This window comes from Muntiacus reevesi, chromosome 6 (assembly GCF_963930625.1).
Source record: "Muntiacus reevesi chromosome 6, mMunRee1.1, whole genome shotgun sequence".
NCBI lineage: Eukaryota > Metazoa > Chordata > Mammalia > Artiodactyla > Cervidae > Muntiacus > Muntiacus reevesi.
In genome coordinates this window covers 18,966,797-18,978,572 of record NC_089254.1, presented here as the reverse complement: position 1 = coordinate 18,978,572, position 11,776 = coordinate 18,966,797, and the positions used below count along the sequence as shown (strand labels likewise).

General features: G+C 38.7%; 1 protein-coding gene across 1 annotated transcript in view; it reads left to right on the top strand.

Annotated features, from left to right (window-relative positions):
• The first annotated feature begins 1,795 nt into the window (after positions 1 to 1,795).
• Positions 1,796 to 11,776, top strand: part of THSD7A (thrombospondin type 1 domain containing 7A) — a 444,687-nt gene continuing 434,706 nt past the window's right edge. The window contains exon 1 of the mRNA XM_065939654.1: positions 1,796 to 2,154. Coding sequence (XP_065795726.1) covers positions 2,016 to 2,154 — 139 coding nt within the window. The 5' untranslated portion in view covers positions 1,796 to 2,015. The remainder of the gene's footprint in view (positions 2,155 to 11,776) is intronic.

Genomic DNA, 11,776 nt, shown 5'->3' with positions numbered 1-11,776 from the left:
AAAACACTGCCTTTGTAGAGTGGTGTTACAGAGTGTTCTCTAAGAAGACAGAACCAAGGAAGCTATAGCAAATCCTATTCTCTTCTTTGGTCTAACTGTTGAAACAAGTGCTCTTCCAGGCAGCCACACACAAGTTGGAATCAGGTTTTTTTGTATCCTTTATCAACCTATAATCTCTTGATGGTTGCCTACTATTTTTCACCAGTGAAGAAATAGTAATCCACACTAGCTTATCTCTCCTAATCACAGACTCACAGAGCGAAGGCTCTCTGAGCTTTTAATTCCCTCTTAGAGGCCTAACAGAGTGGAAAGTAAACAAAGACCAAATTTGCAACCTTCAACATTGCTAATTTCCTCTGATGTCAGAATACTTAAATAGGCAGGACCTAGAAATTATTTGATCAAACCTGCTTTTAATCTAATGCATGCAGCAGGGCTGTGTCTGGAATGATCTGCAAAAGGACAGGCTTCCCAAGAGAGCTTTATGGAAGGTTTCCTCTTTCAGGAACAGTAGCTTCCTCATTTTAAACTCTTTGCTTGGCTATGCTGATGGAGTAAATTCATAAAGAGTAGTTTTCCTGCTTTTTAGATTTTATTTGGCCAAATATTGCTGACTGGATATGAATAGTTTTCTTTGGCTTTCTTTTTTGCCTGGTTTTTAATTGGCTAAATGCCTTGATATTATTTTAGCTTTACTAGGAAATGAATTAGTAGAGGTTATTATTGGGGAGAAGAGAGAAAGGGCAAAGCATTATCAGACTTCACACACATTTCTTTATTACTACTGGTTGAAGAAGGAGAAAACAAAGAACAAAAGGTCCAAACCCATTAAATTATATAAAGACACTTTTCCTACAGTAGTGTTATGAGAAATCAGTGTCAAATATTTTTAAGTAAAGAATTTACTAATTTGGAGATACACAAATGAAAACTCAATTTGTTCTTTAATTTTACTCAGAACTGTGTGAATCCTTAAAAGTAACATAATTTTGACAGAGGATAAAGGGATAGCACTTTTATATTTATATAAATATAAAATATTTTATAAAATATAATTTTATATGTGAAATATAATGTTATGATTAGTTTTTGTAAAATGTTATCCATATAATTAGGTATCACAGTGAATACTTATTAATACTAATTCAGTTTTAAAGGCTGTTAAAAGACAATGTACTTTGATTTCTAGCAGATCAGTACTGCTCATATTTTTATTGAGGATAGAATTAAGTTAAAAAAGAAAGATTTTAAAAAGTTTAAGTGCCTTTCAACAGCAAGTAAATATTTCTGCTGTTTTCCTATGTTTTTCACGTCTGGTGATAAGTACTGCTCCCCACATAAAGTAATTCAGAAACACTGATGCTTTGTGTAAAGAAATGTATACTAAGAACAGGCCACTGGATCTAGCATTTGACTCCTTGGATGACGATGGATTTCAATGCCTGTTATTTGTCATGCCGAAGCCTGTCGGGTGATGATTCTTTTTATTGGTGTATCCCTGCAAACATATTTCATCACGCCATGTGCACCGGAGTTCTCTGGGTGTGTTGGATCCGGGTGTCCCCTCTCCGGGGCACTCGCCTCCTCTCTCGCCCTGGCGCTCTAGCCGCCCCCGCCGGCAGCGCCCTCGGGGCCGGGTCGGCTCACGCCCCCTCCTCTCCCGCCAGCCGGCTGCGGCGGGGGCGCGCTGCCTCCCGGACTGCAGGACCTGCTCCGTCAGCTGGGGCCCCCTGCGGACGGCTGCCTCCCTCGCCGCCAGGACCTGCCACTCTGCGCGGAATGGCAGCGGCGGCAGCATCCCCGCCAGCGGCGGCGGCGGCGGCGGCGGCCACCGCAGACGCTATTGTTCCCCGGTGTTAGACGCGCTTTCCCTCCTTTTCATCTGACACGAAAACGAACAATAGCGGGAGAGAGCTTTGCGTTCTCTACTTGGGAAGACATTCCGAGGGCGGAGGAACGTTCCCTGCCCGCCGCGTCCCCTTCAGGGATCCGGACCCTGGAGCGGCTGCGGCGGCATGGGGCTGCCAGCGGGGCGCGCGGCGTCCCGGCGCCCGGCCGTCCTGCCGCTCCTGCTGCTGCTGCTGTGCCCGGGCGCCCGCGGGGCTGCGGCGCCGGGCGAGGCGGAGGCACCCACCCTCTATCTGTGGAAGACTGGTAAGTGGAATGGAGTCCCCCGTGGTCCCCATCTTCGCATCTGGGTCCACACCACGGAACTGCCGGGCTTCAGGAGGGACCCCCGTGCTTCCTGGTGATCTGGGTGTGCTGGGATCCCAAGGTAAAAAGTATGATTCCTAGGACGCGAATTAGGTCGTGTCCGGGGCTATTAGGAAAGAACCTAATAACTCAAAGGCATTAGTGAGTCACTGGAATGATATTTCCCTCACAGCTTCATAGTTAATGAGGGCAACCAACGCGGCACTTTCGTAATTAAGTGCAATATTTTTAACCTCTCTGTTCTCATTCTGCTAGGACTTTCTTAAATATATTTCTGGCAAAGAGCAAAGCAGACCTTTAGCCCCGGTTTTTATCCTGTGTTAAGGCAAACAGTTCGCTCCGTGCCATGATGTAGACGGATACAGACTTAAATTTAAGTGTAGCTTATGTGGGACACGTGGAAAGGAGCCAAGTGAGGGCATGTCTAACAGTTAAAGGCAAATGGGGCGCCAATGAGCTGGCTGAGACCTTGTAAAGCTCCATTCTTAATGAGTGAATTGTGGGGTTTTAAAAAGTGCGTAATGGTTAGGATGTTTAGGTTTAAACTTTTCCTGTCTTGAAAAAAATTTTTTGCTTTGTTTTCAACCAGCCAACAAAAGCAAGCAACTAATTGCCCCTTGGAATCTCCCAGTGAAGTGCTGACTAGAGGTCCTGGCGGGGCAGTGACAGGCAGGAAAACAATACCAAATGAGGAATTACCACTCCTCTCCCGGGGCTCCTCTCTCCTCTGAAGGACACTGAGAATTCTTCAGCTGACCTGAAACTTCTTGTTTATAGGAAGATAGTGGGAAGCATTATGCTTAATGCTTCTGGCTAGGGATGATGAAGAGTTTCTTGGCAGTGCCTAAACATTAAGAGAAGGATGCAGTAGATATGAGTAGGGAAGGTATATTATTGGTCATGGGATCACAAATGAGTTACAGAGAGTGACTCTGACCTGACTTCAGCTGTTTTTAGAGCTCTAAGGCAGAGACAGATTAGTCTGCACTATAATAACATTGATATCCTGGGTTTTTTAATAAAAAAATGTTGCATCTGTGTAGCAACTTAGTGAAGAGATTGAATAGAAACTTGTCTAAAGCCAAAGTACATAATTTGGCTCAGAATGTTGCATGAAATAACACACATGTACACATGTTTAGAAAAGCATATTAGTCTGCGTCATTCTTCTTACCACTTGAAGTTTAAAGATCGACTGATTAGTTGATAAAGATGAAATCAAATAATTTTTTTTTTTCAATTTAAAAGTAAAGAGTTGAAGATCTCTGATTTAGCTAAAGCCAGGGTTCAAATTTATACTTTTAAAGTACTAAGAGCTGAGCAGTAATTCAGATCAAAGATGAGTCTAGGCAGCATTCACTGTACACAGTCTGCCAATATGTGTCAATATCAATGTCGTGATAGAAACATAAGCCAAAAAACAGTTTAAACCAGTGGAAAGCTCAGAAGAGCAAGGATATGGAGACCTTGATTTCAGTGTCTGTTCCAGCTGTTGCTCCCTTCAGGAACATTAGAGTGTCACTTAACTTTTGATCTCCAGTTTACTCATCTGCCTGTAAATATGACCTTCTCCTGACTATTCCTCGTATCATGAAGATCAAATGAGTGAATGGTGAGAATGTAATCTTTAAACTTTAGAGTTATGTGCATGGGCAGATATAAGCTAGTGTGATGAGGATGTAATCTTTTATGGTGAGCCTTGGTTTGGTGGAAAAAAATGGTGAATTAAACAGGAGAGCAAGATAAGGACCTTTTTATTTTTTTCTGGAGGGAAAGTAGAATTTACCATGTCTATGAAGGAACTGAGAGTAGTTATCAGAGGAAATAGGGAATATTAAAGAAGAAGGATAAATGTAAATGAAAATACAGAGATGATAGAATCATAAGTGTTCTTCATTTGATGGCACTAAGGAGACAGGCAGGGATTTGGGAGAGAAAATGAGGTGAGACAGTCTTCAGATTCTGGTGGGATTAGCTTGGTCTTGCTAGAGCAGATTATTTAGAATCATATTATTGGTGAGATCATTGAATTAAAGTGATTTAGTGAAAAGTACACTGGATGAAGAGCTGAGAGAGGAACTTAACACTGTGTTTGGCACTGTCAAGTTTTAGAATGTTGGCAAGGCCATTCAATGACTTTTGTTCTTGGTTTCCTATTTTGTGATATTTACTGACTAGGAAAGATGATATTTAAAGGCTTTTTCAACCCTAAAGTATGTGCACATATGCACATACATACACCATAAACATAATTGTATGCATCTATACATATATATAATATATAAACACGTATATATACATATAGGATACATATGTACATAATGTGTAAGGTTTAGGATATATAGTATATAGTATATGAAAGTTTAATGTATAAGGCATTTTGAATTAATTTTTTTAAGTCAGTTCACAACAAAGAGTTGTTGAGGACTCACTGTGTGACTTCCATGACGTCATTGTGGTAGATGATTAAGATACTGTTTTCCCTGCTCCCAACAAAGTTCAGTTGAATAATATACAACACTTGGAACATGGCATACCATACTCATGAACAGAACACTATGAGAGCAGAGAAGTTATATAGCTGATAGAAGGAAACAATAAAAATGTAAGGCATGACAATACAATATTCATAGGTCTTATAAGTATTGTAGATCAAGCCTGGAATATTTGGTGAGAATGAATGGATTTAGTGCTAATGAGATGAGTTCGGCCAGATTGTAACAAAACGTTAAACCTATGATAAAGATGTTATAATCTAACCTATAAGCTGGTAGAAGCCATTATAATTTAGAGCAGAGTAGCTTTTCCTGGTAAATTTTAGGTTCTTGCCTCATTGCCAAAGAATTTAATGAGAGACAGTTGACAGGTAAGAAGTGGATTTATTTAGAGAAAAACACACTCCACAGACCAGAATGTGGGCCATCTCAGAAGGCAAGAGGCCCTGAAATATGACTTGGTTAGTTTTTATGGTTTGGGCAATTTTATAGGCTAATGGGTGGGGTTTCCCTGGTGGCCTCGGCAGTGAAGAATCATCCTGCCAGTTCAGGAGACTCCGGTTTAGCCCTCGGTTGGGAAGGTCCTCTGGAAAAGGAAATGGCAACCCTCTCCAGTATTCTTGCCTGGGAAATCCCATGGATAGAGGAGCCTGGTGGGCTACAGTCTATGGGGTCGCAAAAAAGGAGGACGTGACTGAACTACAACAACCTCAATGAGAGAGAAACTGTTGAAAGAGCCTGGCAATGTGTAGTCAGAACAGGTCCAAAGAAAAATGCCAGTAGGTGCTAAATGAAGAAGATATCTTCGGAAGGGGATGGGACACAAAGTATAAGACATTTCCGAGAGTCTGAAAAGGGATTATGAAATATTTCAGAAAAGATCAAGTGAAAGGAGGAACTGATAAGATAATTCTTTTGGGAAAAGACATTTTAAGTAGAATGGTAGAGATAGAATCTTGGTTGAATAATAAACCAGATAGTGGGAAAGTTGTAGTATTGATACAACCAAGTGGTTGTCTTTTTACAACATAGTTGCTTTTCAACAGAGAGAAAACCCCAAATATAAGATATTATATTATAAAAGTAAATGTTTCAACAGTTTTATGTACAGTTAAAAGGTAACTTTTAAAACTTGAAAAACATATTTCACATATACAGAGTTAGAGAACTTACATTATTGGAAGGTGAATAATTACTGTTACTGATAAGTGTTAGATAGTTTTTTTTACTTTTTAATATTCTTGAATATGGAATTGTTTCAATAATAATTATGGCTAATTATATTCACTGAGCAATTCCAAATGAAGTGCATTGAACAAAGTATGATTGACTTAACATGAGTCAGGCAGAAAATGGTAAATACATCCAACTTTAATCAATTTAGGCTGCAGATATATATTTTCAAAAAAGTTTTAATGAAATAATTGAATTTATTTTTATAATAATGAAATTACACTAAAATCCAAGAAATAGATGCACACTTCAGTTCAGTTGTTCAGTCATTTCCGACTCTTTGTGACCCCATGGACTGCAGCTTGCCAGGCTTCCCTGTCTGTTACCAACTCTCAGAGCTTAATCAAACTCATGTCCATTGCATCGGTGATGTCATCCAACCATCTCATCCTCTGTCGTCCTCTTCTCCTCCTGTCTTCGATATTTCCCAGCATCAGGGTCTTTTCCAATGAGTCAGTTCTTCACATCAGGTGACCAAAGTATTGCAGCTTCAGCTACACCCTAACCACACAGCTTCAGATACACACTAGCCATTTTTCAGAATCAGGTGATGAGGATGTATATATAATTCGTTCTGAGTTTTTTCTCAAGGAAATTCTCACATTAGGCACTTTTGACCTGGGTTCATCCAATGCGAGACAGTGCTATTAATGACTGTCACTGTGTTTTATACAGTTAATTGCACATAAAATAATTGTTTCATTGGTTTAAAATAAAAACAGGTATTATCCTTTTTTTCTTTCTGTACTAATATAAAATATTCTGCAATGTATATGAAAAAATAGCCCTCCTAGTCTTACCATTCATTAAATAACATAGGTGAGAGGAATGTTATTCCAGGTAGTAGGAACGTAAGGGGGACATTATCTTTACAAAAAAAATTTGCATTTCATTTGTGATTATAATTTGTCTTAATTTGGAGTGTGACACAGTTTGCTTATTAAATGAAGAATAGAGATGGAGTAGAGGGAGGGATGGACAGAGTGTGGGCATCAACGCCAATTAATTTGGAATAACATAGATCCGAATGTTTTTTTCATGGTACCTAAATTATTTCATCACCCTGAATATTTTCTTTCATCCCCAGTATGGATAAACATCTTGTATTCTATAGGGGTTTTCTGAGGATTAAGTATAATAACATATGTATATACTTGTAGGATACTTCATACATATTGGGACTTCAATGAATGTTAAGGTATATTATTGCTATTATTCTATTATATAATAGAATGGTTACTTAATTTTATGACCCATAGTAAGTCTAATAAAGTGCCTTAGCTTTCTGTAAAGAATCTGTTTTTTGTAAATGCACTAGAAATTGCAAATTGATACAATTATAGTGCTAGATAGTCCAACAAATTATAAGAGAAGCAGCATTGTGGAATGGAAAGACCATGGACTCTGAAATCAGACAAATCATTTTAAATCTTGCCTCTACCTTATTGGTGAAATTACTTATATCTGACTTTTTTTCTTACCTTAGACTGGTGATAGGGGTTCTGAAATGAGAGGACATTTGTAGAGTTTTAAAAGGTAGTAAATACTGTTTAGCACAGTACCTAAAATATAGTGACTATATTTTTTTAAAATGTTAGTTCTTTTCCCATTCTTTACCTTTTTCTCTCCTAAAAATGGCATAACTTGAAGGAATTTTACTGATCCAACACATTTATCTGTTTTCTTCAACTAAGAAACACCAGGACAAACAAATCAAATCTAGAAAGAAATGTTTTATTGTAGACTTATCTTTTTTGTTATTGTTATTTAATTACTTTGACTCTTACATGTAGACAACATGGACCAAAGACCATCAAAATATTCTGAGCTGCAAATTCAGGGTGAATTATATAAATGTAACTTTTATACTTTATTTTGTGTAGTTTCTTAGGATTTCTTCGGAATTTGAAATTGCATATTCTTGCAATTATCGGTGTCACCAGTGATTTCCAAATTAAATATATTCACAGTAGAATTGCTTGTGGTTTATGATTTGTTTAACATCTTAGGTGATTATTTAAATAAATAAAAATCTACAGTTTGTGTCCTATTTTCCTGCTCATCTTTCTTAGCATACATAACACATTTAGTGCTCCAGTTTTATTACGAACTGATTGATTATTTGGCCCAAAAATCAAATGCTCAGGATTTGTGAAGGTTTAATAACTCAATGGACTGTGGTAACACCCATCACTCCTAATGCAAATTATAGGTAGCTACCCTGGAGAAGGAAATGGGAACCTACTCCACTGTTCTTGCCTGGATAATCCCATGAACTAGAGGAGCCTGGAGTGCTACAGTCCATAGGGTCACAAAGAGTTGGACACAAGTGAGCAACTGAACATCTGATTTGTAAAATAATAAAAGGTCCAGTTCGAACTGAGATTAAGAGTTCTGTGGAGCAGCGCATACTGAGGTCTTTTTCTGCCTTTTGTTGTTATATAACAAAAGGTGGGAAGAAACGGGTAGGGTGAGATGCTGACGTTCTGATTAGGTTATTGGGGAAGTGTAATATGCTTTGAATCCTTTTAGGCGAAAATGAAGCCTCTCAATCTCTGATTTAAGTTTGCATGATGACACTGGACAGTAGGTCTTTCTGGAATGGGAGTGTGGAAGCCTCCAGGCTTCCTTTTATAAGGGCACATTGGCGAGGTCCTTAATAACAGAAGCACTGGGGAAGTGGCATCCAGAAAAATACATCTTTCCTATCACAAGTGTATCATGGGGTGTGAGTTAGAGGTGCCAGTGAGTCATAAGGTAGAGATTTCTTTCTAATTTTCTTCATTGGAACTTTACACTTGACACTTCAGAATGAATTAAAATGATGAAAAATAAAGGAATTTGCATTTAACACCCAAATACCTAAGCAATAAGAAAAGTACTTTATTTAAAGGAAGAGATATAACAATTGGGCTTCCCTGGTACCTCAGCTGGTAAAGAATCCACCTGCAACGCAGGAGACCCCAATTCGATACCTGATCAGGAAGATCCCCTGGAGAAGGGATAGGCTACCCACTCCAGTATTCTTGGGCTTCCCTGGTGGTACAGACCATAAAGAATCCTCCTGCAATACAGGAGATTCGGATTCTATCCCTGGGTTGGGAAGATCCCATGAAAAAGGGAACAACTACCCATTCCAGTATTCTTGCTTGGAGAATTCCATGGACAGAGGAGCCTGGCAGGCTACAGTCCATGGAGTCGCAAAGAGTTGGACATGACTGAGCCACTTTCACTTCACTTCACTTATAACATTTAAAAATAACCCAGGAAGGAGAGGGGAGGGAACGTGAGTACTTAAAACAGTGTCACCAAAAGTAATGTCTATTGCTTCTGATATGTCCTTGCACCTAACCAAAAAGATGTCTTCTCATCTTCTAGAAGAACTATTGAGCTAATTGGTATTTTGCATAATTTAACATGTGAAATCATAATCTTTGGGATATCATTTTTATTGGCTCTATATTATTGAATCAGCTGTACTATGAGAAAAGAAATGAAATAAGAGCAGATGGAGAAAATCATAAATAAAGACAATATAAAGACAACCATTTTCAAATGGCACTTGTAATCAAGTAATGTTCAGACGGGCTCATGTTTTAGGAGCCATCAGAAAGAGAGATGCTTCATGTAGCAGGTGTGACATCAGTTAATTCAGGAGAAGCTATGAATGCCTGCTAAAACTTGGAAAGAAAGTAAGATGCAAGAGAGAACAATAAAACAAGGAGAGAAAAAACAGGCAAATCATTTACATTCTTTTAAGAGCTATTCTTAATAGACTTTATTTTTGAGCAGTTTAGGTTTATAGAAAATTAAACAGAAGTTCAGAGTTCTCATACACCCCTCATCCTCTCTCCAATTCTCCCTATTATTAACATCTTACACTAGTGTGGTACATTTGTTACAATTGATGAGCCAATATTGATGCTTTATTATTAATTAAAGTCCATAGTTTGTGTTATAGTTCATTTTATATGAGGGTTCACTCTAATGTACTTTGGTTGATTTTGAACAAATACGTAATGACATGTATTCTCTAGTATAGGATGGACTATTACAGTGTCATACAAAGTAGGTTCACAGCCCTAAAAAATCCTTTATGCTTCACATGTTCATCTCTACATCTGTCCATCTCTCCTCCCAAATTGCTGGTAACCACTGGTGTTTTTGCTCTATCCATGCATAGGCCTTTTCAAGACTGTCATGCAGTTGGAATCTTACAGTATGTGGCCCTTTCAGATTTATTCTCACTCAATAATGTGATCTAAGCTCCTCCATTCTTTTCATGGCTTGATAACTCATTTATTTTCTTAAATTTATATTTAATTGAATGATAATTGTTTTATAACGTTGCGTTGGCGCCTGCCATACAATGGCATGAATCATCCGTGAGTATACATATGTCCCCTCCCTCCTGAACCTCCGCCGACCAGCCATACCCGCCTCTAGGTTGTCACCCAGCGCCAGATTGAGCTCCCTGTGTTTTACAACAATTTTCATTAGCAATCCATTTTACATATGGGAATATACATGTTTCAATGCTATTCTCTCAACCCATCCCATCCTCTCCTTACCCCTTTGTGTCCCAAGTATGTTCTTTATGCCTGCATCTCTATTCCTACCCTACAAATTCATTCATCAGTACCATTTTTCTAGATTCCATATATGTATGTTAATATACAATACTTTTTTCAATATTCCATTGTGTGGCTATAGCACGGTTTATCCATTTACCTATTGAATGACATCTTGATTGCTTCCAAGTTTTAGAAATTATGAATAAAGCTGCTTTAAACATCCATATGCAGATTTTGTGTGGACCTGATTTTTTAGCTCTTTTGGGTAAATACCAGGGAGTGTGATTGCTGGATCATATGGTAAGAGTATGTTTAGTTTTCTAAGGAACTGTCAAACTGTCTTCCAAACTGTACCATTTTGCATTCTTGCCAGCAGTGAGTGAAAATCCCTCTTGCTCTGCATCCTAGCCATGTTGTCAATGTTTTGAGTTTTAGCTATTTAAATAGGCATCAGTTGTATTTTCTTGTTATTTTCACTTGCTATTCCCTAATGAGAGATATGATGTTGAGCATTATCTTTTCATCTTGTCATCTGCATGTCTTCTCTGGTAAGGGATCTGCATTCTTTTCATCACATGAATGAAAGTAGCACAAGTCGTAGAACTCTTACTTAATGGAGTTCAAAGCCTCAATCCAGGCTGTGCTGCACATACTCCATTCTTCTTGTTGCCCTCATAATGTGTCCCTTGGTGAAACACAATTGTTCATATAAAGAGAAAACATATATGGGAATTAAATAAGGAATTAATGGAGATGGGTATATACTTGGTCGAGTTCTGCCTTGAGTGGGAAACTTTGGGAGAGAGTTTGAGAGTGATGGACAATACCTTGAAAGAGAAGCAAATGGCCTGATATAGCAGCCTGCAAGCTTGTGAGATTTTTAAGTGTACTGGGAATGTCTTATATCTCTAACTCACTCCAGTCTGGTTCATAAATCACGTACATAGCTACCTATCCACTTGTTCTTGCATGGAGGAAGCCAGGAGCTGGCAGAAAATCGAGGTGTAATATCCTTCTGAACTTCTGGGGAACAGTGGAGGTCTACTGTCCTGAAGCCATGGGGAAGTTGACCTGAGAACCAAGCTGTCAAGGTTAGTCTGCCAGTCAGATTACTCCCACAGACCTTCCTATAGACACAGAGTGCTGAGCACCACCAGAATGGGAGTAGTAGGATGATGACTCAGAATGGGTAGTTTGTGTGTGCAAGGGTAGAAATATAGCCACCAAATTGCTCTGGTGAGAGAGCCTGATAGAAAGTTA